This window comes from Carassius auratus, chromosome 11 (assembly GCF_003368295.1).
Source record: "Carassius auratus strain Wakin chromosome 11, ASM336829v1, whole genome shotgun sequence".
NCBI classification, from domain to species: Eukaryota; Metazoa; Chordata; class Actinopteri; order Cypriniformes; family Cyprinidae; genus Carassius; species Carassius auratus.
Window position 1 is genome coordinate 3133837 of NC_039253.1, and position 27453 is coordinate 3161289.

The 27453-nt window shown below is 37.0% G+C and overlaps 3 protein-coding genes across 3 annotated transcripts; 2 read left to right on the forward strand and 1 right to left on the reverse strand.

The window, feature by feature from the left end:
* Positions 1-4475: 4475 nt before the first annotated feature.
* On the forward strand, positions 4476-6470 carry LOC113111323 (keratin, type I cytoskeletal 42-like). Its single transcript, XM_026275949.1, has 6 exons — positions 4476-4709; positions 4838-4920; positions 5306-5462; positions 5565-5729; positions 5835-5960; positions 6246-6470. The coding sequence occupies exons 1-6, from the start codon at positions 4491-4493 to the stop codon at positions 6468-6470; spliced, it is 975 nt and encodes a 324-aa protein (XP_026131734.1). The 5' UTR covers positions 4476-4490.
* A 10088-nt stretch (positions 6471-16558) lies between these two features.
* LOC113111324 (keratin, type I cytoskeletal 19-like) lies at positions 16559-20061 on the reverse strand. Its single transcript, XM_026275950.1, has 8 exons — positions 18951-20061; positions 18772-18854; positions 17926-18082; positions 17591-17755; positions 17336-17461; positions 16906-17126; positions 16793-16806; positions 16559-16695 (listed from the first exon to the last, which is right to left on the reverse strand). The coding sequence occupies exons 1-8, from the start codon at positions 19413-19415 to the stop codon at positions 16634-16636; spliced, it is 1293 nt and encodes a 430-aa protein (XP_026131735.1). The 5' UTR covers positions 19416-20061; the 3' UTR covers positions 16559-16633.
* A 3798-nt stretch (positions 20062-23859) lies between these two features.
* LOC113110778 (AP-1 complex subunit sigma-2-like) lies at positions 23860-27384 on the forward strand. The gene is made up of 5 exons (XM_026274957.1): positions 23860-24030; positions 24382-24560; positions 25799-25907; positions 26340-26477; positions 26566-27384. The coding sequence occupies exons 1-5, from the start codon at positions 23875-23877 to the stop codon at positions 26611-26613; spliced, it is 630 nt and encodes a 209-aa protein (XP_026130742.1). The 5' UTR covers positions 23860-23874; the 3' UTR covers positions 26614-27384.
* The last annotated feature ends 69 nt before the right edge of the window (positions 27385-27453 follow it).

The window sequence follows — 27453 nt, forward strand, 5'->3', positions numbered from 1 at the left end:
TTTTTCCTTTATTTTGATAGGACAGTTGCAGGAAGAGAAGAGATCGGAAAAGGTCCGCAAGCTGGGGTTCGAACTCTGGACGCCGGAAGTGCAATGACACCGACCATTGTCTGTTTTTAGTAGCCTAAATGTTTTAAACAGTTCACAGATAAGTTACTTTCAAACCAAGCTTTCTGTGGTCAATGTGGCAAATAAGGGAAAACTTGTTTCGCTAGAATTTAGCATGTGAAAATTTGCCGACCTGCTGTAAATTTAGGATTTGAATGTAGCAGCAAAAATAAATAAATTAAAAAAAGCAGTTACATAAAAAAATTTCAATAACATTTAGCCAATTGCAAACTTTATTATTATAGTAAATGAAAATGATATTAATGTTTTAACTGACTTTGTTTTTATGTGATGAATCATTGCTGCAAGAAATAAAAAATAAATAAAGAAAAGAGACACTACAAATGTGTGCCAACATATGGCTTTATATAACTGTTTAGTTTTAGAGTTTAGACAAAGAATGCAATATGCTATTAATCCGCTTTTGAACTGATTATTTTAAATGAACTGTTCAAAAGAACCGATTCGTCTAAACGAGTTGGGCTTCTTTCACGGACGGACTGATCAAAGCGAAAGAACAGAAATAAACACATCTGGACGAGAAAAGGCTTCAGCTACGTTTGCAATATATAAGTTAAATCTATAGAGGGTGTGTCATTGCCCATGTTTTATTAAGCTTGATTAGAATCTCATTGAATTTTACACTATATGTCACGCTTTTGATATTTTTATTTAAAAAAGTGAAAAGGAGACTTCTGCAACAAAGCAGTTTTCACTATTACAATAGCTCGAAAGGTCAAGGTCGACAACAAGTATAGTCTATCATTTAAACATGAAATCTTCATGCATAATTTGCATTTATCTATTATAAATGTGCAGATGCCTCTTTATACTAATATACAATCTATAGGTTATCTTTAGGAACATACAACTGAAATAGATCCGATAATTACTTAGAGTAACCAATTATTTAGTGAGCCTCTGTTTTCTGACACAACACATAATAATCAGTGATGGATCGGTGTGCAGACATTGGGCCTGCCTGGTTAAAATACATTAAAACAATTATTTATTATCCATCTCTGTATAAAAATATATACTTTAAGAAACAAGTCAGATTGGACTCATTTTGGGGGAAGGTGAAAATGCTTTAAAATCAACTGTATAAAAGGAGGAACAGCGTCTCCATCTGGTCATGGAACGTAGACACTGTAAGCGAACTGAAATGTCACATATCTTCAAGAAAGATCATTTGACATGACATACAGTAATATCCCTAACAAACATGTGCAACAATGCAAATGCCACCATTGCTGAAAGGTTACACATTTGAAAGCGATACATTGCTATTATCTGGAGTTATCACTGAATTCTTAATCATGTAATATTTATATCACTGTTAGTCCACATTAAAAGACAGAGTCTCGCTGTATTACTGTATTAATGGTTAATCAGGTAATTGTTAACTGGTTGGATTACCTTTGTATTGCATGCATGCAAGGAAAACCAAGCAATGAATTCTCCTTGCAATGTCTATATGGTTAATCATATACTAAATATTGGAAAACTTGGTGTACTGTCAAAAAGGCTTTGTTTTACATCCAGCTTCACTGTTTATTATAAAAGCTCATAGAATGATTGTGCACACAATAAGTCTGGGTCTCGCTTCAGTGTCTATTCACAGTCGCGATCCCATTACTAATCGACGTGTGTCTCTGGAGAATAATTCATGTTCATAACCTTCATATGTGATATATCTGCAACAAACACTTAATAGTTTTTATTTAGACATAATTAAACATAAAGACAACGTATTTAAATTATACCATGGGACAGAGTGAGTATAAATGAAAATAAAGAACATAATATTGAACACTTCTGCACATTACTCACTGTACTGTTTTTGATAAGATGTGTGAAGTTTTGTGCTCTTACCACATTGTTTAGGCCTTCGAGGAGTTTCCAAAAGTCAGTCCAATATACAGGCTTACAAATACAATGTCCTGTCAGTGAGAGGATTATTTACAGGTTTGAAATTGAGTTCTTCATAGACTTTCAATGAGTTTTGATAATTATATATTTTTAACATAGGTATTAGAAATGTAGTGTTCTTAAATGAAGAGTAAACTCAATTCATTTCCTCCAAGACTGTGACAGATTGAACAGAAATGTATTTGCCTTCGTCTTATGCCTTTTTATGGTATGTAGAGACATGCATCACCATTAACAGGTTTAGCTCCTAATCACGTTTTAGGTTACTCTCACACAGTCTTTTAAAAAGAATGTCATTACTGCACATAAAATTACACATATGATTGTAATTATGTCAAGTTATTACTTAAAGACACTCAACTGCTTTTCATGCCTTTCTCTAAAACAGCTAAATGACTGAACTGTCATTAAGCCAATTAGTGCTTTGTCAGGCTGGCCACACACTGAATCTCATGTTCTAGGTATTTTTCTTTCCAGAAATTCTGAATCCACCTGACTTGAGAAAATAGTGCTGAAAGTAAATAAACCCATATGAAATAATGCAATAGGGTCCCCATAATTTGATCGTGCAAACAGCATTCTAGCAGGTTCAGCAGACTGTTTCTTGTTTAACAGTTATTTGTACTTAAAAAAAAATGTGTAACACCCAATGAGTACTTTTAATGTTAAAACTGAGAAATTTGGACAACTGATGGTCATTATACATTTAAAAAATAGAGTTTTGTAACTCTCAGACTGCAAGGTTTTATTATGTCTTGTAACTTAAATAGGGCATGCTGTTATAGCAAACTTGTTCAATCAAATGTGGTGTCGTTCTTGAGCGTTTAGAAAAATAGAAAGAATTTAAAAGAAAGAAATATCTGTCTGTCTGTCTGTCTGTCTATTATTGCTTTTATCTTAAAAAGTCCTGCTTGCTTGATGATTGTGATATATGATGACTGAAGTCTTGAAGTTTCCCATAAGACTTTATACTATAAGTTTAAATTCGAAGGATAAATCTGTGGGGGAAAAGGATCCCTCAAGAAGTCTGAAAATACTTTTGAATGGCGCAAGATTAAATTAGGATAAATCATAAACTTAAGCCTCATTTTCTGACTTATGTGTCGACTGTTTTATGTTTTCGGCCCAAGAGACCCCAATGATGTATGTGAAAAAAATTGCAGTAATTTCAAAATGACCATATTTTATCTTACAATTATTTTAATGAGCCTTTCTGATCTTGTGCTCAAGTCTGTCTTTGTTGTGAAGGCATTAGTCTATTTAGTGACCTTTGAGTCATGTGTATAATTGAAACGCCACCCGCACTTTGCTATTTGTGCTGTCTTTAAAAGTCTAAATTGTCTAAAACTTACTCATAATTGTCTGCATTGTCCAGTTAGGCACCAACTTTTATTAAGAAAAATATATACGCACATATAAATTCTTTTGCAGCTTCCTCATTAGGGTGGAATACTCTGGTTCTTCAGTTCTAATACTACAGGTGGTGACACACACACACACACACACACACACACTCCCTTTGTCAGATTGTAGAACCCGCCCTAAAGCTCCAACTATAAAAGATGACAGAGCTGGCCTTAAAGCACCATACGCTTCAGGACAATTTGAGCATTTTATTTTGTATCTTCCCCTTTTGCGTTCATCCATCTCTGCATCCATCCACCATGTCATCCTTCAAAACCTGCCCAGAATCCTGCTCCTTCACCTTCCCCTCAACCTGCTTTGAGACCTGCTCCATATGCTGCCCACAGACCTGCTCTGAGACCTGCTCCGAGACTTCCTCCTTCACCTTCCCCAAGACCTGCTCCGATACCTGTGTGAAGACTTGCGCTGAGACCTGCTCCGAGACTTCCTCTTTCACCTTCCCCAAGACCTGCTCCGATACCTGTGTGAAGACTTGCTCCTGCTCTGAGACCTGCTCCGAGACTTCCTCTTTCACCTTCCCCAAGACCTGCTCTGATACCTGTGTGAAGACTTGCACTGAGACCTGCTCCGAGACTTCCTCTTTCACCTTCCCCAAGACCTGCTCCGATACCTGTGTGAAGACTTGCTCCTGCTCTGAGACCTGCTCCGAGACTTCTTCCTTCACCTTCCCCAAGACCTGCTCCGATACCTGTGTGAAGACTTGCACTGAGACCTGCTCCGAGACTTCCTCTTTCACCTTCCCCAAGACCTGCTCAGATACCTGTGTGAAGACTTGCTCTGAGACCAGCCCAGAGCCCTGCTCTGTCTCCAACCCCAAGTCCTCCTTCAGCTCTTTCTCCATGACTCCAAAGTCCATAATTGATCCTCGGCGTTGTGGTACAGTTGCTCCTAAAGCTTACAGTGTCTATGGCTGTGGTTTTGGAGAAAAGACACGTATCTCTACCTGCTCTTATCAATTGAATGCTTGCTTCCCTTACGGATACGGATGTCATAGTGGAAAAGGTGGAAGATTTGGAGCAAGAATCATGACTGGAGGGTGTTATGACTACCTCCAGAAGGGCGAGAAGGCCACCATGCAAGACTTGAATGACCGTCTGGCATCATACCTAGACAAGGTGCACTCTCTGGAGGCTGCCAATGCTACTTTGGAGAAGCAGATCCGGGAGTACTATGAAAAGAAGGGGCTGATCTGCCAGAGGGACAACAGCTGCTACTTCAAGACCATTGATTGCCTTCAGGAAAAGGTACAAAAGGGAAGATTAGTAAAAAAAAAAAAAAAAAATACTTTACTCTGAACAAATATAATACAAAAAAATACTTATTATATAAGATCTACATTTATAGTTTTCTTTGTCAATGATCTTCATTATAGATTAAAGATGCTACTGTCAACAATGGCCAAATCCTTCTGCAGATCGACAACGCTAAACTGGCTGCTGAGGACTTCAAGATAAAGTGAGTTCTATTAAGGCAATTTAACATCTAGTACTTTTGGAGCATTTTGACATTTACAAACATTTTCATAACTTTGGATTTACAAATCAAAATCACTAGTAAGGTCTCATTTGTGTCCCTTTTTAAAAGAAATTAATGAAAAATCCCACTTTTTTTTACATACAAAATGTATAAAATGATGAAATGTCTTAGTTTTAAAAGATCTAGGACCTTTATACAGTGTATAGCCTACATTGTAAAAATGTTGAAGTCTATCCTTCTCAGCTTTGTTATCATAAAAGTCAATATGACATCTAATTTGATTAGGGTCTGTATAGCTTTATGCTTGTACTTGTCATGTTTAAACATGATGATTTTTTTCTTTTCTGATCTTTCCACAAATCAGATATGAGAATGAGGTGACGATACGGCAGAGTGCAAAAGCTGATGTTGATAACCTGCGTTGCATACTTGAGAAGACATGCAAAGTAAAAGCCAACCTGGAGACGCAGATCTGTGCTTTGCAGGAGGAGCTGGTGTATATGAAAAAAACTCACCAGGAGGTTTGTAGCATAATTATTTTTTACATTTTCAATGTTTTGAATGAAGATTAAGAACAGCAATAGCTTCCTAAGCCATAATGCTTGAGTCATGTGTGTTTATAGGATGTGGCAGCACTACTGTGTCAGCTGACGGACAAAAAAGTGTGTGTGGAAGTGGATGCTGCTCCTCAGCAAGACCTGAAGAAGGTTTTGGAAGACATCCGTTGTCATTACGAGAACATCATAGACAAACATTGCAGAGAACAGGAGCGCTGGTTCAAACAGAAGGTGAGATTTCTTTCTGTCTGGTATTAAAGCATGTAACATAATATAGTTTAGTGACTCATGAGTTGAATAGCTCACATGATGTGTTTGTTTGTGAATCTTTTTAAGATGGCAGATCTGTGTAAAGATGCAGCCACCAACACAGAGTGCCTAGAAACCTCTATATCCCAAATCTCAGAATTGCGACGCACTTTGCAGCGTCTGGAAATCGAGCAACAGTCTCAAATCAGAATGGTGAGATGCAGTAAACATGATGTGATAGACAAAAAGTTAAAAACAGAAAAGGATTGTGAGAGGCAGTGGAAAGAGAGTTTTGGTAATACATTGTCTGAAAGTTAACAAAGGGTTAAATGATGTTAAATGATAGCTTCATGTTTTAATCGGTGACTTCCAAAAATAAGTTAAGCACATGTTTTCAGCACTGATCTTTATATATAAGCAATTTTTATCTAGCTGTTATCGGAGGTAAACCTGCTTTTACATTGTTTGATTCAGTAACTGTTCTCTTTACCCACACAGAAAAGAGCACTGGAGTGCTCACTGTTGGAAACAGAGGCTAGGTACAGCACTATGCTAGCAGGTTTCCAGAAACACATCGACGCATACGAGGCAGAGCTTTGTCAGGTGCGCAGTGGCATTGAGCAGCAGGGCAGAGACTATGCTGCACTCCTGGACATCAAGAGCCGTCTGGAGCAGGAGATCGCTACCTACAGGTGTCTCCTGGAAAAGCAGGACATTAAGTAAGGCTATCTTTTCTTTTATAACAGTGTTACAGATAGTAGGTCTATAATATTGTATAAAGTTATGTAATTTGTATATTTTCTTTTTTCCCCCCTCATTTCTAGGTCCTAAAAAGGTCATCTCTATTTACTCTCTCTCTCTTTCTATGAATACATGGAGGATATATAAATGTAAATGTTTTTCTACCCTGCAGGTGGGCAGTGTTAACAATGAATGCGATGAAGTGTCATATTTAGAGTGCAGATTAAAAAAAATATATATATATTTACTTACCATTCACTTTAAGACAATTATTGAGTGGCTGACTTGGAGATGTATTGTGTGCATTCCATATTAAAGTTCAGTCCCAATATTTTGGTCTGTTTTGTTATTTTTTCATGTTCATGTGTTGTTGTTGTTGTTTTTTTTGTTGTTGTTTTTTTTTTTTGCTTCTTTCACAATGCAAAAGGAAACGTATGCCTTTACACAGTCCTTTTTTTCCATGCATTCACTACATTTTTCCATTTTGCGATCATGTGTAAACAGTTTCATGTGTTGAAAGCTGGTAAATTTACTGTAATATGTATGTATACTGAAGCGAACAGAGCTCACATAGTGTGTGGTAACAACTACAATTTTACTACACATTGTGTCATACAAACCTTGAAAAACTTTGATTAGTTCCGAAAACACTTTTCTTATATTGAAACAAACCTTTAATAAGTATACAATAGTCAGCATTTGAATATAAAAAAAATTTCAGTTGTACTAAGACAAGAACGCATTTTGGTTTTAGGACAACTTAAATGTAATGTTTTGATCCACTTCAAATGTTGACTACTATATACTGCTTATTAAGCTACACTGCTTTTATGCTCATGTATACCTTAAACTTGGTTTTCAAAACATTTCAGGGTTGACACCATTATCTTTGACAGTTTGTAAAGAACACTCTTCTTCTCACATTATCTATTGTAACATTCTTTCAGCATAAGCACAAAATCAAAATCTGCTGATTACTAAAGTTTGATATTCTTGTAAGGCAGTTTCATCAGTTTACCAGCAACGACAGACAGTTTTTGGAATTAATAAACAAATAAAATGCAAACGAAATATTTTCTGTTTTGTATTCTATTGTGAAGAGACACTGCAGCGCTGCCTGAACAAGACAGTGAGACCCAGACTTTTTTGCATTTATATCTGCATGATGAATAATATGATTAAAAATTAAATAATAATAAAATCGTTCTCTCTTTTCAACAATTATATATTTATAAAATACATTTCACAAACGCAAAAAACAATTTGTAGATATACCACTGCGCACAAAGACCTTTGAATGTTTAAAATGTACGAGTGTCTGAATGTACGAATCGTCATTTACTACGAATCCACTCGGATTTGTGTGTGTGTGTGTGTGTGTGTGTTTTTTGCTTGTTTTTTTATTAAATTGACAAAGCAAATACAAACAAATCAGCTACCATGTGAAAATCTTACAATTCTACAGTGCACATCTTAGAAAATAAATACATAAAAGAACAGAAGAACATGGGGCATGGGCCATATGATAAAGATAGCAATCACATAATCAAAAGAAAATGAATCAAAAGGGCAATTATTCAATAAGTTTGTTTACAAAAAAAGCGCGTGTGTGTTTTTGAGACTTTCCTGGCAGAGCTCTCTTCCCACGTGGGTCTGTCTGTCTGTCAGGAGGAGAGGGGTCAAGAGAGAGTGAGGATTTGGAGGCAACAGAGACGAAGAGAATAGAGAAAGAAAATGAGCACATAAAAAATCTTAAGGAAATCTCTCTCTCGCTGCAGGCCGAGTGACTTTTGCGCTGCACTCGAAAAGTTCCAGATGCATCCTCTTTCATTTTATTTTATGTTTGAGCCTATACTCTTTGCAACTTAATTATGTTGTGGACTCGTGTGTAGGCTATTTATTTTCGCACTTGAAAAGTTTAAGATTGATCCTCGTTTTTATTTATTTTATATATTTCGGAGCTTATTCTCTTTAATGATGTGGATCGTTTGTAACTTCATTGCAATTTAATTAAATGTACCGTCGTTCTAATTTCCATAACCGTTATGTTATAGTGGTTCTCAACCTTTTTTTCCATTGGGCCGCACTATGGTCCAAGTGCAAGCGGATTGAACAGGTTCGAGTAGCAATGGGCTTCTTCACACTGCCTCCACATGCGCAATTGTGCCTTTGAAGCCTACTGACCACACGCACCTGTCCGCGCAGTCATAAAAAAATGGGAGGTACGCGTTCGTCCTCTCAGAGCCTCCGCACACACTCACCCATGACGATGATTACAGTCTCCCCATGGACGTGGAAAGTTTAACATATGGACTAAGATGCAGTCTGTAAGAGGCGCACGGGAGCATGACTTGATGCGACATTGCAGAAAATGTGCATTCACAAATGTAGCCTATGTTGATCCAAATATGGAAAGCACATTCGAATTTAATAATATAAGGTTCTCTCCAGAGATGTTTTGCCACATTTCTTCAATTAAGGATGATTGCCATGTAATATATGGTGTTCCCATTTGCCTGAACTTCAAGTAAAATACGGGGCAAACCGAAAATCCAGCACTCTCCTTCACTACTGAAACTGCGACTATTATTTTTTCTACGTGTTCATTCGCTGGCATTTTTCTATTTTTTTTTAATTCTTTCATTATTTTATTTTAAAAGGCTGTAAAGAATTCATTCTACAGTGCCTAATAACTAATAATTTTGTGGACTTCAATACATTAATAAAAAATCTTGCCTAAATAATTGATCATTGATTCACCTCAGAAATAATGACATAGACCTACTGCACTCCCCTACACAATATATATATATATATATATATATATATATATATATATATATATTTTTTTTTTTTTTTTTTTTGTAAAAAGTATGGCATTGGTATCGGTGTTGGCAATACTGACCCTATATGTATTTGGTATCGGATCGATACCAAATTTTGCAGTATCGCCCACCACTAACATCAGAGCGGGCTCGCAAATCATTTGAGTTCGATCAAGACTTCATTTTTATTTTATTATGTTGCTGAAATTTTCTCTGTCTCTATTTTTCTTATATTTTGTTATTTGAAAATTATTGTTGTGTTCTAACTGTTTAAAATAAAGAAAACAGAAAGTTAGATCAGGACTTCAGAGCGGGTTCGCGAATCAGATCGCGACATCAGAGCGGGTCTGCGAATCATTTGAGTCATATGAGTCAGATTGGGATGTTAGAGCGGATTCGCGAATCATTTGAGTCAGATTGCGAGTTCAGAGCGGGTACGTGAATCATTTGAGTCATATGAGTCAGATCGGGACTTCAGAGCGGGTCCGGGAATCATTTGAGTCAGATCGCGACTTCAGAGCGGGTTCGCGAATCATTTGAGTCATATGAGTCAGATCGGGACTTCAGAGCGGGTTCGCGAATCATTTGAGTCAGATCGGGACTTCAGAGCGGGTTCGCAAATCATTTGAGTCAGATCGCGACTTCAGAGCGGGTCCGGGAATCATTTGAGTCAGATCGCGACTTCAGAGCGGGTTCGCGAATCATTTGAGTCAGATCGGGACTTCAGAGCGGGTTCGCAAATCATTTGAGTCAGATCGCGACTTCAGAGCGGGTCCGGGAATCATTTGAGTCAGATCGCGACTTCAGAGCGGGTCCACGAATCATTTGAGTCATGAGTCAAATCGGGACTTCAGAGCGGATTCGCGAATCGTTTGAGTCAGATCGCGACTTCAGAGCGGGTTCGTGAATCATTGAGTAATATGAATCTTTCTTTTACTGTTTATAATTCAAAGTTTATATTTCTGAGAATGCGTTCACGTGTGTTCGACTGGAATGTTAAAAGAGGGTTTCCTTTTATCATGTCTTTATTAATCTTGTCATAGGAAGAATGTTTGTAACCAAGCAGATCTCACAATCTCACAAATCATTAACTGCCACTGTAGGAAAAATTATCATGATTGTTAAGATGACGAGATCTGCTTAGTTACAAACATTCTTCCAAATATCTTTGTGTCAGAACATAGAAAGTTATACAGGTTTGTAGTAACATGAGGGTGAAAAAATTATGACTATTTTCATTTTTGGGTGAACTATCCCACATATAACACATTACAGCCAGTGGCGTAGCCAGGGGAGGGGCCATGGGGACACTGGCCCTCCTGAAAACTGATTGGCCCCCCAGTGTGCCCCCACCCTTCTACTTGTCTGTCACTCACAAATTCAAATTATAATCTTTCAGCCTAGTAAATAACTCATGATTGCGTCGCGATGTTTCTCAACGAGGACCAAGAATAGTGAGCTGCTGTTTTCCAACGAAAAAAGCACCTATTTTAAATAGCTTATGTTTTTGATTAGCGAGTTGTTGCAGTGCAAGAAGTGTTTGGTACTAACGTTAACGTCTTTCGGTGTTAGACAGACCAGGTTCGATGACGATGTTATCTCCTAGAGCAGACCAAGATGCTAATCATTATATTTACTATGCTCCTCTGATGCTGAATGTAAGAGGGGTTTACTGCGTTACGATTTACTTTTTTCTTTTTTTCGGCCGAACGCGCCGATATAGGCAACAACGCAATTTAAAGCAATGGTTTAAAAAAAACTATAATAGCAATTCTAATAAAGTCATTATTGAATCATGCAGTCAATTAGCGACTTTTTTCACTTAAGTGAGGTGACGAAACAAATCGTGTAATGTTTATCTAACGCTCTACACTTGAGACTTTTTTTTAAAGTCTATATGGGTGAGACACATGCAAAAACATAGTTTTTTTTACTGGTCAATTTTGAGATTTGGGGCTGTTTGTCTTCAGTAACATGTCTTCTTTCAGACTTGTGTTGAAAAAAAAGTCCAAAATACACATATAGGTCTTTATTTTTCTACACCTTTAGTCTATTTGCGTCTGTAGATTCCTAATAAATTCAGTTGGCGTTCTAAATCACCATGGTGCTCCGCGATTGCTGTCTGCACCCTGGAAAGCTCTCTCTAGCTCTCTCTCCCTCCCTTCACAGAAGTTATTGACAAAACGTCATTTGATGACACCCAGAAACATTACATACATAATTATTTAATGCATGATTAAATAGCAAAATAAATAACTAATACTAAAATAACACTGGACTAATTAAGCTATTCTAAACTGTTTTATAGGATCCACATATTTTACATGTTAAATTAAAGCTACCTTTTTGAACAAGTAGCTTTCTAACAAATTATGGATATATGATATTTTTAAATCAATATGCTCAAGATTAATTAGCCTTGACATAAGTTGATTTTGTTTATTCATCAATGCAAATTTACTGCAACTGCTGCTATGCAAATTGAATGGGATGTGGATAATAAACAAAGACATATAATGAAATTATATTAAATTTATATTAGTTATACTAATTAATTAATTGTGTATTTATTTCTATGAATTATTCATGTTATTCTGCATTTATATAAATAAGGCTATTATATATATATTATATAAGGCTATTATAAATAAATTATATTATTATTATTTGTGAGTTTTTTGTGAGTACACTATTCATACATTGGATTATTTTATTTATTACAGTTTTTCTTTCACTTTTGTAAACTGAAAAGTTAATACAAATTGTATTAGATTTTTTTAATTTAGAGCAGTGAATAACTGCTATTAAAATATAATAGGGTATCACTGTTTATTACTGATTTTAAAGGTTACTGAACTCTTGAAATGATTAGGATATACTGTTCAAACAACACAAGATTGGCCCCTCTGTATTAATCGTGGCCCCTCTTGTGTCCCCCAGTTGAAAAATCCTAGAATCGCCCCTGATTACAGCTGTTTGTCTCATTTCTTGTGTAACCTCCACCCTCAGCTCTTCTTGGAGCGTGCTTCAGGTGTTCTGCCATCGTTGCATTCACTTCACAGCATCTGAAGGGAAGAGAATATATTTATTTTTAATAAAAAGATAAATGACATGCACTTATTTTCAAAATATCTTTACAGCCAAAAAAAAAAAACTTGGAACAAGATGAATGAATAATGAATGAAACATTAGAAAAAGGTAATCAACATGCATTAGATTTAATTTTTATTGTATAAAAGATTGTGTGCTTTAATATGATGATGCCCTTGAGAAAAGACCCTTAACTAGGTGTGTAACTGTGAGAAAGTGAACAGGACATTTCTGATAAGACAGGTGGGCTGTGATGTCCCCTGAATAATTAATTAAAGCGTACCAATAAAAATTACATGAATATAAGTAGCTTTTAGCCTTCTAACGTTAGCTCATTTTAGCTTTACTCAGTGAATTTCAGTTGACAATGTGAGCATCATTCCTCTCGGTTCCTCCTTGTCAAACAAGTAAAACTCAAGCACGTTAATCAAATAATACAAAGTGTACTTACCCAACAGTAGATTTTATATAATATACTTACAGGTTGTTCACGTGACATCTATGTCATCAAGCTCAGTTTGAAGGTGTGTTCGACATCGACTGCGGCTGGATGCAACCGATCGGCGAGAGTAGCCGCGTGCAGGTGGGGAGGAGCTGCAAACGGAGATATGAAGCCGGACACGTTGTGGCTCCCGTAGTTTGCTGCAATTACGTCAGTCATGGCAGATCACGTGGCGTTTGCTTACTTGATCGCGTTTAAGATGCGTGTATAAGTGGTGTTTTGGAAGGGTGTCTTCCAAAACAAGATAACATATTGAATATATACTTTAGCAGTATCACATGGGTGTTTCTGCTAATACAAAATGATAAAAGTAACCTAAAAAAAATCCCTGGTGGGTATGTGTTTTTTAAGAAGGTTTCAGCAACAAGATTTACAGTACACTCCAGCTGAGCTCTTTTTAACATTTTAAACATAACACCACTGATTTTCATATACAGAAAAGCACAATTCTGTTGGATTTATATTGTGATTTAGACCAACTATTTGAAAGTGAACAGAATGTTAAGTTGAAGTTACAGCAAGTTGTTAGCAGTTTGCTAACCACATGCAGGTGAAGTGTAAACACAGCAAAATAAACTAAAGAATATGAAGAAACCAAACAAATGGAGGAACATAATGTATTATGTATCATTTGTATAGGAGCATACATTTATGACCACATTAGATTGTATGCTTTTAAGATTAACATTTTAGTTCTTAAAAATGCTCATTTGAATAGGTTATGCTGCTGAATACTGTAAAAGGTCTGTATAAAAAAGAAAGTCATGCAAAATAAACATACACAAACTTTATATTAACAATAAAGTAAATACAGTAAAACAATATTTAATAAATATGATTTATAAGATGAAGACGACATAAAAACGTATTGAACTGTTTTAAAAATCCATATGAGAATTTCTGAAACTGAAGCCGACTCGCAATAAACTTGAAACGCACGTCATCGGTGTCATCAGTGAATCCAGCCAATCGTGGATCAGTTGTGTCGTCATCAGAACCTGTGCAGCCGCTCTTCAGAAGCTGCGCTGGCTGAGTTCTCCGGCTACTCTCGAATCGCTCTCGTGGTACTTTGACGGCACACGTCACAGTCACGTGGCGTCAGCGCTGTATCAAGTCGGACAAAATTTCTAACCGGCATGCACTGCTTCAAGTCAGCCGACGATCGGTTTGCGCAAAACTGCATGAAGTCGAACAAGCCTTGAGTCTGCTCAGTATGCAGAAGTGCGTGCTTCTAATTGACTTATTTTTATCCGTTGAATCCAAAGGGGTCGCTGTGTCCATTTCTTTTACTGTCTATGCTTCAGAGCGGTCTGCAAATCATTTGAGTCAGATCGGGACATCAGAGCGGGCTCGCGAATCATTTGAGTTCGATCGGGACTTCATTTTTTTTTTTTTTTTTTTGCTGAAATTTTCTTTGTCTTTATTTTTCTTATATTTTGTTATTTGAAAATTATTGTTGTGTTCTAACTGTTTAAAATAAAGAAAAGAAAAGTTAGATCAGGAGCGGGTTCGCGAATCAGATCACGACATCAGAGCGGGTCTGCGAATCATTTGAGTCATATGAGTCAGATCGCGACTTCAGAGCGGGTTCGCAAATCATTTGAGTCATATGAGTCAGATCGCGAGTTCAGAGCGGGTACGTGAATCATTTGAGTCATATGAGTCAGATCGGGACTTCAGAGCGGGTTCACGAATCATTTGAGTCAGATCGCGAATTCAGAGCAGGTCCGCGAATCATTTGAGTCATATGAGTCAGATCGGGACTTCAGAGCGGGTTCGCGAATCATCTGAGTCAGATCGCGACTTCAGAGCGGGTCCGCGAATCATTTGAGTCAGATCGTAACTTCAGAGCGGGTCCGCGAATCATTTGAGTCATATGAGTCAGATCGGGACTTCAGAGCGGGTTGGCGAATCATCTGAGTCAGATCGCGACTTCAGAGCGGGTCCGCGAATCATTTGAGTCATATGAGTCTTCAGAGCGGGTTCGCGAATCATCTGAGTCAGATCGCGACTTCAGAGCGGGTCCGCGAATCATTTGAGTCATATGAGTCAGATCGGGACTTCAGAGCGGGTTGGCGAATCATCTGAGTCAGATCGCGACTTCAGAGCGGGTCCGCGAATCATTTGAGTCATATGAGTCAGATCGGGACTTCAGAGCGGGTTCGCGAATCATCTGAGTCAGATCGCGACTTCAGAGCGGGTTCGTGAATCATTTGAGTAATATGAATCTTTCTTTTACTGTTTATAATTCAAAGTTTACATTTCTGAGAATGCTTTCACGTGTGTTCGACTGGAATGTTAAAAGTGGGTTTCTTTTTATCATGTCTTTATTAATTGTCATTGACTTACCCAGTTGTCTTATAAACCCAAAGATATTTGGAAGAATGTTTGTAACAATTGAGTTCCAATGGGGTTGCTGTGTCCATTTCTTTTACTGTCTATGGGAAAGTCCCAAAAACACACACACACAAATCCGAGTGGATTCATAGTAAATGACGATTTGTACATTCAGACACTCGTACATTTTAAACATTCAAAGGTCTTTGTGCACAGTTGTATATCTACAAATTGTTTTTTTTTTTTTTGCATTTGTGAAATGTATTTTATAAATATATAATTTTATTTTGCGCTTGTGAATTGCTTTTTGTGAATATATTTTTTTTCACGCACGTGAATTTTTTTTTGGTGTGTAAGTGAATTAGGTTTCATGCATGTGAAATTGTCTACGCATGTGTGAATCGTGTTTTTTGTGTGAATTATGTTTGAGACTAATCTGCTTCTATAGATATGTGATATTTCTGTTCTGTGATATTCAGACGGAGGCGCTGTTTCACACTTTAAATCATATCTCAACACTGATTAAACATCTACTTCTTGTCAGTTCACAAAAAATGTTTCTCCTTTCTGTGTTGACAACGTCCCTTTTTAAATATTAGTGATGCTGAGACACTGGTTCATGCCTTATTACTTCTCGACTCGACTACAGTAATTCTCCTTTCCACCAAACACAACTTTCATAAGCTCAATTATATCCAGAACTGCAGCTGGAGTTCTCAAGTTTTGTATTCAGTGCTTCAAGATTCTCCTCATCACCTTCAAAGGACTTCGTGGTCTGACTTTCTTTCTTAATTTGAACATAAACTGAGATCATGTGAGAAATTTTTTTGTTCATACAATGGAAGTCTATGGTAACCAAAACAGTTTAACTTTTGGGACAAATGTCGCTGATAAATATGATATTTGGCTTTGGTAAGGCATGGCACATATGGGCCAAACTTTCACCATATATATATATGTTGCCATGGCTTTAGACTTGGAGGGAATTTTCACTGTTACTGTAACCTATCAACATTTTCAAATCATGTGCAAATATCATTTACAATTTTTTTTTTAAAATAACACCAACAACAAAATATATATAATTCATCTAAATCATAATCTCAGGTGGTGTTCTATCATTGATTTATGGGTCCTACAGAGTTAAAGTTATGCAAAATCTTGCATAATGACTCTCATAGTCAGAATATCAATAGATGTTAAAGAATTTAATGTACTCATAAACACAGGCAAAATCCACTTTTTGCAGATGCCCAAAATTCCAGAATAAACCAGATATACAAGACATGTTTCTCGATCAGTCTTTAATGGGGAGACAGTAACTACAGAGTGTTAATCCATTTGCACTACAAGGACCCACCATTGGATTATTTGTTTGCATTTAACGCTGTTCATATAACTTGTGTACATTTGAACATTGTGTCAGCTGGCGTCACACACACAAATACCTCACCTGAAAGGGAGCGAAAAAGAGATTAATGAATAACATGCATCCAGAAGCTGACCCAAACAACCCCCTCAACCACTGCATAAAGAGATATTTTAATTACCCTGTTCTTGAGTCCTATAAGACGGGGAAAAAATGAGTGCATTAGTGGAGTCATTTCAGAAAAACATAATGCAACAGCTAATTTCAACTAATTTTTTGAAAAGATAGCCTTACTTAATGTCCTGCTTTTCCAGGAGACACCTGTAGGTAGCGATCTCCTGCTCCAGACGGCTCTTGATGTCCAGGAGTGCAGCATAGTCTCTGCCCTGCTGCTCAATGCCACTGCGCACCTGACAAAGCTCTGCCTCGTATGCGTCGATGTGTTTCTGGAAACCTGCTAGCATAGTGCTGTACCTAGCCTCTGTTTCCAACAGTGAGCACTCCAGTGCTCTTTTCTGTGTGGGTAAGAAGCAGAACAAAAACTCATTTGATTAATTCATAAGTAATTTATAAGGAACCATTTACAAAGTGTATGATGACCTAGTGTTTTAAAATCTGTTTAGATTATGCAAAAAGGTGTTGTGCATTCCAACCTTTGAGTTTAAATCACACAAAATGTATATTTTGTCAGGCTAGTCCGTCTATAATGCGCCTGTATCCTCACCATGCTGATTTGAGACTGTAGCTCGATCTCCAGACACTGCAAGGTACGCCGCAAATCTGAGATCTGTGACCTAGAGGTTTCTAGGCACTCTGTATTGTTGGCCACGTCTTTGCACAGATGCGCCGTCTTAAAGAGAGTCATAAACACACACCACTGTCATTCTGTACTGTGTGATGTATTCTCAGAAGTCTGGAGAAATATATGACGTCAAATAACCATCCACAGGACTCAAAGAAACAGTGGATGAAGTCTCACCTTCTCTTTGAACCAGCACTCCTGATCTCTGCGGTGTTTGTCTATGATGTTCTCGTAATGACAACGGATTTCTTCCAAAACCTTGTTCAGGTCTTGCTGAGGAGCAGCATCCACTTCCACACACACTTCTGTGTCTGTCAGCTGACACAGTAGTGCTGCCACATCCTATAAACACACATGACTCAAGAATCAATTCTTGACTAAGGCATTTTTATTTAAAACTATATATAAAAAACCAACAAACATAATTCTACACCAAGCTAGGCTTCATACTGCTTATGGCACAAAGACCAGTTACACATAATTATATCTGAGACAGGCAAACTATGTCAAACCTCCTGGTGGTTCTTCTTCAAACATGCTAGATCTTCCTGCAGACCCTCGATCTTTATCTTCAGGTCGGCCTTGGTCAGGGTCATCTGGTCCAGCAAGGGCCGCAGGTTAGCGATGTCAGCCTCCACAGACTGTCGCACAGCTAACTCTTGCTGATATCTAAATGTGGGATGTACAGGAAGGCGAACAAACTCACCATTCATGTATGAAATACAAACTCTTAAAGGAATAGTCCACCCAAAAATAAACTTTTGTGATTAATTACTCACCCTCACATCATTCCACACCTGAAATCTTCAGAAAACAAATTTTTTGAATATTTTTGATTCAATCTGACAGCTTTCTGACCCTGCATAGAAAGCAATGAAACTACCCATTTGTAGAACTCAGATATGCTGAGGCTGGATGAGAAAGGATGATTTGCTTTTTTTTGCCCAGCCTTACTTACATGAACCAGAATATACATACAGTGAACTAAGAGAGTTGGACCTGCTATGCTCCTGTGTTAGCAGCACCACACGCATGGGCTGTGGTAATCTTGTAATTTGCGCATCGAAAGACTGAGATGGAAGAGAAGAATTGGTTGAATAAAGTCTTTATTTTTTTCTCATAAGTGTTCTCATAACTTTGTAAATAATGGTTAAACCACTGATGTCACATGGACTATTTTCATCGAAAATATCTACATTTGTGTTCCGAAGATGAACAAAAGTCTTATGGGTTAGGAACGACATGAAGGTGAGTAATTAATGACATGATTTTAATTTTTAGGTGAACTAACTTTTTAATAGTTTATGCTAAAGCTATCAAGCTATGGTTACAGAGGAAGGTTATTTGACAGAACTCACTTTATCCTGAAGTCATCAGCAGCCAGTTTAGAGTTGTCGAACTGCAGGAGGATGTTGGCGTTGTTGATGGTAGCAGCTTCAATCTACAATGTAAAACATTGTTGTAAATATATATTAATGTAGTGCATACTATAAATGTTTTCCATCATTCCATCCATTAAAAAAAGTACCAGGAGTACCTTTTCCTTTAGGCAGTTGATGGTGTTCCAGTAGGGGCTGTAGTCTCTCTGTGCGATCGGCCCCTTCTTCTCGTAGTACTCACAGATCTGCCTCTCCAGATTGGCATTGGCAGCCTCCAGCGAGCGCACCTTCTCCAGGTAGGACGCCAGACGGTCGTTCAGGTTCTGCATGGTGCACTTCTCATTCACCTGGATGTAGTCACAGTTCCCGAGCGTGATTCCGAATCCTCCGCTGTACGGTTTGCCATAACATACGTTTCCTCCACTGATTTTGCTCTGCAGATTTGGATAGCAGCCAACTCTGGAGGAAGAGATGCGGGTGCTTCCTCCAAAACCACAGCCATAAACACTGTAGGCTTTGGGTCCGCAAGAAGATATCGAACCACAGCGAATTGGAGTGACTGTGGACTTAGAAACCATGCTCTTGGGACTGAGGTTGGATGATGTACGGAGAGAGAACGACATGGTGGATGGACACGGAGATGAGATAAAACCAGAGAGCAAACCGTTAGAGTTCTCCTGACGAAGATGGGAACTTTGAGCCCGTCTCTTACCTCTTATAGAGATGCAGATCCAGGGCGGCTCCTGCACTTTGTGGGAGAAGGAGACAGGGTGTGTGAGAAGTGTTCTGTGCCAGCTTAACGCCCTTTGACAGTTAAGGGAAGAAAAGGGAGTTTATGCATGTTTAAGGTCATGCAAGGTTAGATTTGTAAAAACCGAATGACATTTTCAGTTATTTATTGTTCATTTATTTATCTCCTTTATTATTATACACTAGTCAAGATTTAATGTGGATCAAAACCTTTCATCAAAGTTGTCCTAAAACCTAAAACCAAAATGCGTCCCTGTCTTAGGACAACTTTGATGAACTGAACTTTTGATCCACTTCAAATGTTGACTGCTGTATTTTCCTTACAGTGCTATAATGGTTTATATTGACCTGGCTAGTCATGCTAAAACTACTGGTCTCTCCTAAAAAGTTAAGATGGAAGGGTTAAAAGGCCTGTTAGACCTGACTGAGACAAATACCTTGTTCAAGAGCACTACCAAGTCATAGTTTAATGTAACAGCAGCAGCTCTGGGGATGTGACCAAAAAAATAAAAAATAAATAAAAACATTCTGTACATATATTGCTGTCAAACGATTAATCGCGATTAATCACATCCAAAATAAAAGCTTTTATTTGTTGTATGTTTGAATATATATTATGTTTATATAAATACACACATATGCATGCATATATTTAAGAAAAATATGCACCAATATATTGTAAAACATTTTTTACTTATTTTGGATGCAATTAATCACGAATAATCATTTGACAGCACTAATCTCTCTCTCTCTTTCTCTCTCTCTCTCAATATATATATATATATATATATATATATATATGTGTGTGTGTGTGTGTGTGTGTGTGTGTTTGTGTGTGTGTGTGTGTGTGTGTGTGTGTGTGTGTGATTCCCAAATATTAATCTTGGAGTGACCAGGCCATAAGTGTGTGAGAGAAATATCAGAATTATAGCCTTTAGGGTTGCTTGTGCACAAGCACAAAATTAATGAAAAATAAATTTTAACTAATTCCTCGAATGGCACAGTGGGTTTCATTATGTTCTGTTGAGAATTATAGTGATTTTTTTTGTTCTTTTGAGAAATCATCCAATACACAGTGAATATTTCACAGCAAAAGCAATTTTATACTATACTAGCGCTCAGTGGGTTTAGTTATTGCTAACCAGCCACATTGTATTTGATCCGTAGGCCATTGCAATAATAGCTTTATGGTGCCAGTGTGGAAGTATCATGGGTATAGTAACAAATGGAAGCTTTCTCTGATGTGCTCAAGTGGCACATTTGATAAGTTTTATCAGCTCATGATTAAGCTAATAACACATTCTCACCCCTGTTTAGTCGAACACCTGCTTTTATTTGGCTATGAAAATGGCCAGTTGCAATTGCTTCAGTGACTGTAGAGAAAATTATAGCCTCACCCTATCTTTTAATTTGGTTTTAAATTAAGCTATGATTTAGTGTAGTTAAATGATAATAGTTTTGAATAGTATAATTGATCACTCATTAAGTTGTTAAGAGTCACTAGGGCTAGATTAACAAGGTGTCATTGGTTTAGTTAATTGTGTTCTTGTTATAGTAATAGTAGTCTTAAAAACAAAGAGTATAATGTACTATTAAGAAGGTTAAAACTACAGTCAGAAGACTGTTTGTACTTGACTTTAAGTGTAATGTCTCCTTGAATTTCTAGTAGATAAATATAAAAACGATTTGAGACATAGCACAAAAAACATAGACATTAAAAGTAAATGTGCTGTAAAACTCCTGCATCTCTTCTATCGAACTGTACATTTCTTCAGAATTCTTCTCTCTTCAGAAGTTATCGACTCTGTTGAATTCAACTTTAAGTGATTTTTTACTGGTTGATGCAATGGCCGTGCCTTTCAAAATTGATGACATTTATCTGAATTACACTTTTATGACATTTTAATCATCCTATAACACTAGAATTCTCTATTCTTTTTCAATTCAATTTTTCTTGTTTTCTTTTTTTTTTTTTTTTTTTTTTTTTATACTTGCTGTATGTACTGTGTTATACTAACCAGGACTTGCCACTGCACTGTTGTCCTCATAAGCAAGTCACTTTGGATAAAAGCATCTGCTAAATGACTAAATGTAAATGTTTTTTTTTCTCAGTTCTAAGAAATACTTACTGGCACTGAGAAATTATAGCTTTGCCAATTATAGTCATTCATTCACTAATAGTTGTGGTATTAGGGTCAGTCATCTAATTAGTGCTTTAAGTTGATGGTTGTGGTCCCGGATGTTAGAGGGAGCATGGTCATATATCTTAGCATCTGTGACAAATAAAGATCACGTTATAAAGTGTGCCTGAGGACGACTTGTGATATGTATCTGCAGTGGAGAGTTGTGTCTAAGTAGACTGTAAGGGGTCTGGTATGGGTATGGGCATTGATGTTAGTCATGACAAGCTCTCAAAGCACTTCATGATGATATGTCAGAGTGCTACAGGGTTAAAGTAATTAAAGTTGGTTATTGTTGACTTCTTGGGCGCCGGAATGATTAAGTTTTAATTTAAATAATAAACTGTCAAACATCTGTATGAAATGAAACAGTCATAGGTCTATCAAACTGGACATTTTTAGGTGTATTATACGCGTTATTTCCTCATTTTTATTCTCTGTTCAATAACAACCAATATGTAAGTGAAACCATAATAAACTTAAATAGAAATAATCAAATATTTATTGGGCTCTTTTTCCACTGATAAACACTTTTAGCCAGAGTTTCATACATAACAAATAATTTGTGATTATTTTAGATAACCAGTGAAGCCAATGAACCCAATGCTCAGAAATCGAATGTACCCACATGTTTGACCATGTTCTGTTTAAAATCTGAGAATGATATTTCTAATATTGCATGCCATGCAAGTATGTTTAGAAGAGTTTCTAAAATGCTAACTAATACTTTGTAATACCAGCATAAACCAGCAAAGAGCCAGCATAAACCAGCAAATGACCATCAAAGAACCAGCATAAACCATCAAAGAGCCAGCATAAACCAGCAAAGGACCAGCAAAGGACAAGCATAAACCAGCAAAGAGCCAGCATAAACCAGCAAAGAACCAGCATGAACCAGCAAAAGACCTGCATAAACCAGCATAAACTAGCAAAAACTGCATAAACCGGCAAAGAACCATCTTAAACCAGCAAAGGACCATCATAAACCAGCAAAGGACCATCATTAACCATCAAAGAGCCAGCATAAACCAACAAATGACCATCAAAGAACCAGCATAAACCATCAAAGAGCCAGCATAAACCAGCAAAGGACCAGCAAAGGACAAGCATAAACCAGCAAAGGACCATCATTAACCATCAAAGAGCCAGCATAAACCAGCAAAGGACCAGCATAAACCATCAAAGAGCCAGCATAAACCAGCAATGGACCAGCATTAACCAGCAAAGAGCCAGCGTTAACCAGCAAAGAGCCAGCATAAACCAGCAAAGAGCCAGCATAAACCAGCAAAGAGCCAGCATAAACCAGCAAAGGACCATGCCAGCAAAGAGCCAGCATAAACCAGCAAAGGATCAGCATAAACCAGCATACCATCTTCAAAACATACCTATATGTTACTTAGAACATATTCATATAGGGGGAAAAAATTTACATTGCAAAAAAATGACACAATTTTAGGCCTACTGTATTTTTTTTATCAAATAAACGCAGTCTTGGTAAGCACATGAGACTTCTTTGAAAACATAAAAATCTTTTTAAAATGACAAGAATGATAAATATTTAATTAGCCTAATAACTCAATTTTAACTTTTGGATTTGAAGCAAAAAAATAAATTGAAAATCAGACAAAACTGTATTTAACAGCTTCCAAGAGAAAAAAACAACAACAACAAAAAACACATCACAATCCAATGAAGCATGATGCAAATATATATACCGTATTTTCCGGACTATAAGTCACACTTTTTTCATAGTTTGGCTGGTCCTTCGACTTATAGTCAGGTGCGACTTATTTATCAAAATTAATTTGACATGAATCGAGAGAAATAAACCAAGAGAGAACATTACCGTCTACAGCCGCGAGAGGGCGCTGGTAATGTTTTCTCTTGGTTCTAAATAAATGCGACTTGTATGTTTTTGTTGTACATGTCATACATACACAAATCATATGAATATAAATATATGTAAATATTTTCAAAATATATAGGCTACTGTATGTGTATTTGTATATATACAGAACACACACATATATAATGTAACTTTTATTTAGGATGCAATGAATCGTTTGACAGCACTAATATATTTATTTATTTTTTTGTCGTCTAGGAGCTTCACCCATCCTGTTCGGCTCTGGACCAATAGAGAGTGTCATCGATGAGAATCGGAGCCAATGAGAGGACAGTATTCCAGGAATCCGGGAATTTAGCAAAAGGGCGATGCGTCCATGTAACGGGATTCTTCACATCTGCGTTTACTGCTATCAGACGCAAAGCCCATGCTCACCGAAGAGCTTCTAATATAAACTTTAAGGTAAAAGCGACTTTTAATTTTACGCATTTATGGACTCTAAAGGGTTATGTAGACTTGCTGGAGCAAATACTCGTGGATGGTTCATATGTTTTTCATTTACACGGCCGCAGGCTTCTTGCGAACACGATCCTTCCGCTTTGTTGTAAAAAACATAAGCAGTTCATCCAAAAAGACAAAACGCTTCTCTTTGGTTATGAAACATATCAATTTACAGCTTTTAAATTGCCTACATGACGAACGTTTCCAGGCTGTATGATTGGAATTGCTGAGCACTATTTTGGTTTGACTTGACTAGACACATATGATGATGCACAAACACGGATGAGTCTCTGTTTCTCGCTCTTTTTTCAGATGCAGTTTATGCTGCTCTTCAGCAGACAGGGAAAGCTGCGGCTTCAGAAATGGTACGTGGCTCTGTCAGACACACAGAAGAAGAAGATCTCCCGGGAGGTCATTCAGATAGTGCTGGCACGCAAACCCAAGATGTGCAGCTTCCTGGAATGGAGGGATCTGAAAATAGTTTACAAAAGGTTAGAAAACCATGCTGAATGGTGTGGACTGCATGGAAGGAACTATAGCGCCACTGTATTGGATACTTTCCATGAACATGATTGACTTGGGTGTTCCCTGACTTAAAAAAAAAGCATTATTGAAACAAAAACCTATTTTTGTGATAAATATGTCTGATAAACTGTGATCTGACTAACCTAGTAAGAAAAGTAGTAGCCTAGTAGCTAAACCTTTATTGTTTGCATCACCCTCTTAAAATGGTAAACATGGTCCATCCCACAGTAGAGCTCTTGACCTTCTCTATGGTATTCAACAATTAAAATGACAAGAATGATAAATATTTAATTAGCCTGATAACTAAAATGTAACTTTTGGATTTGAAGCAAAAAAAAATATATATATGAAAATCAGACAAAACTGTATTTAACAGCTTCAGTGAGAAACAACAACAACAACAAAAACACATCACAATCCAATGAAGCATGATGCAAATATATATATCGTATTTTTCAGACTAAAAGTCACACTTTGGCTGGTCCTGCGACTTATAGTCAGGTGCGATTTATTTATCAAAATTAATTTGACATGAATTGGAATAATCCAATAGAGAACATTATCTACAGCCGCGAGGGGGCGCTCTATGCTGCTCAGTGCTACTGTAGTCTACACTGAAGACATAGAGCGCCCTCTCGCGGCTGTAGACGGTAATTTTTTCTCTTGGTTCTAAATAAATGCAACTTATATGTTTTTTTCCTCTTCATGACGCATTTTTGGACTGATGCGACTTATACTTAGGTGCGACTTATAGTACGAAAAATACAATATATATATATTTGTGTGTGTGTGTGTGTGTGTGTGTGTGTGCGCATAATAGCAGTTATAAGTAGTTATATGCATATACCATTAACAACCTTGGTTTAAAATGAAATATTAAAAATAAATAAATGAACCTGTCATGTTGTATTTAAGTATGGTTGAGGTTTTTTTATTTTTTTATTTGATACTAATGTAAGTTTTTACTGTTAGTTCTCAACTTTTGGTTTAGTATATTGCCCAGTGCTACATTAATCACAGTCATATTGCGTTATATATTTTCATCACGGTAGATGAGAATGATTGCTCAGGACAAAATTATATTGTTTTTAATGGTTTGTACTGGGTAGCTTTACACTGCGGCCAAACAGAGAGGAACAGACAAAAGCATTTCACTTTCTTTGTACTGTTTGAATTTATGTGCTGAGCTTGTTTTGCATTTCAGATATGCCAGCCTGTACTTTTGCTGTGCTGTGGAGGACCAGGAGAATGAGCTGATAACCCTCGAGATCATCCACAGATATGTGGAGCTGCTGGACAAATATTTTGGCAGTGTGAGTGTCAAAATATTCAGTGTTTTTGTCAGCATTTGCTTTTTAACCTCAAGAAAAATTGCATCTCTCTCCAATTACTCGTCCTCATATTGATCCCTCATACAAAAACAAAAAATTCACCATAAAGTAGTGCTGCATGATGAATCATAATTTAAATCTCTTATTCTCTCGATCTATTAAGCATCTAATTATCTGTGCTATATATACAAAATGAATGACAGTAACTGTTATTAATAGTCATGATTATAGTTTTGACCAAAATAATCATGATTAAGTTTAGATTCATAATATAATTTTTTTCTAAATAATTTTTTTGAAATAGTCGTGATTAACCATTATTTTGCATTATCATATTAAACCGATGACCAGATTTGTTGCTCTATTTACCAGCAATAACTCATTGTGCAACTCTGTGTGTGTTTTGTACACCAGGTGTGTGAACTGGACATTATCTTCAACTTTGAGAAAGCCTATTACATTCTGGATGAGTTCATACTGGGCGGTGAAGCCCAGGAGACATCGAAGAAGAACGTTCTGAAGGCCATAGAGCAGGCTGACATGCTGCAAGAGGTGAAGAACATACACATTGCTTGTTTTTGTAATATATAGAGTGACAATTGAGCCTTTTCTAAGTTGTTGAATGAATTTTCTCTTTCAGGAAGCAGAGACACCACGTAGTGTTCTGGAGGAGATTGGACTGACATAAATGATGAGAACTCATCCTACCCAAACACTAACACACATCTTCCTTTTTTTTTCATTTACTCTACATTTGTATTTAGGTTAGCTTGCAGGCAAAAGTAGTGATCAGTACTTACTGCATAAACAGTTAAATATTGACACTTGTATTTCTGCTGCCAAATATCTGAGGGAATCAAGCATGTTGAAATGTTCATGCCACACTATCTTACTAGTTATGCAAATTTCCTATAGTGTTCGGCTGTTTGGATTCAGGTATGGATCGGTACATGTGTAGCGAAGTTTAGAGTCAACATCCCCACACAACATCTTATCTGTAGATATTAAGCATTACCTCTCACCTTCAGCTGCCTTAAAACACTAATTTCCAGCTCACACTGTTGCCAGTATCTTATGCAACTCTCAGTAGATCCGAGTCAGTGGGTTGTCACTGTTCAAGACAAGGGGGAGATAGATATTGTAACTCAACATTCAACATTTTTGTGCATAAATTCATAGATTGTATTATGGCACAAGTAAAGGTCAGTATTAGTTAAGTCTTGACCAGAAACACTGTAATGATTTGTTCCTGTAAACACTTAATTGATTCAGGCATATACCATTAAACAGCCAACGGTTTCATTTCCAATGCCAAAGAATCTTTTCCATCACCCTCATGCCTTTTTCCTTTAAATCATCTTCGTATGCTGTCATATTGGACTTTGATTTTCTGACTTACTTTTGAAGATGTCTTTTGAAGCTTCATCAAAACAAAAGAATAAAGTCAGATATTGCAGCATGTTGTGCAATTCTTTAATGATCTTTTACTAGTAAAAATACTTGATGCGTATACTCATCATCAAATGTA

What these genes read in the sequence shown, in the direction of transcription:
- LOC113111323 (XM_026275949.1), top strand. Translation starts at nt 4,491, where the DNA reads ATGACTGGAGGGTGTTATGACTACCTCCAGAAGGGCGAGAAGGCCACC. An exon ending in AGCGCTGGTTCAAACAGAAG is followed by an intron (nt 5,730 to 5,834) that starts GTGAGATTTCTT and finishes AATCTTTTTAAG; the next exon opens with ATGGCAGATCTGTGTAAAGA. An exon ending in AACAGTCTCAAATCAGAATG is followed by an intron (nt 5,961 to 6,245) that starts GTGAGATGCAGT and finishes TTACCCACACAG; the next exon opens with AAAAGAGCACTGGAGTGCTC.
- LOC113111324 (XM_026275950.1), bottom strand. Translation starts at nt 19,415, where the DNA reads ATGTCGTTCTCTCTCCGTACATCATCCAACCTCAGTCCCAAGAGCATG. An exon ending in TCAACTGCCTAAAGGAAAAG is followed by an intron (nt 18,855 to 18,950) that starts GTACTCCTGGTA and finishes TTTACATTGTAG; the next exon opens with ATTGAAGCTGCTACCATCAA. An exon ending in GCTGATGACTTCAGGATAAA is followed by an intron (nt 18,083 to 18,771) that starts GTGAGTTCTGTC and finishes TCCCACATTTAG; the next exon opens with ATATCAGCAAGAGTTAGCTG.
- LOC113110778 (XM_026274957.1), top strand. Translation starts at nt 23,875, where the DNA reads ATGAGAATCGGAGCCAATGAGAGGACAGTATTCCAGGAATCCGGGAAT. An exon ending in CTTCTAATATAAACTTTAAG is followed by an intron (nt 24,031 to 24,381) that starts GTAAAAGCGACT and finishes CTCTTTTTTCAG; the next exon opens with ATGCAGTTTATGCTGCTCTT. An exon ending in CTGAAAATAGTTTACAAAAG is followed by an intron (nt 24,561 to 25,798) that starts GTTAGAAAACCA and finishes TTTGCATTTCAG; the next exon opens with ATATGCCAGCCTGTACTTTT.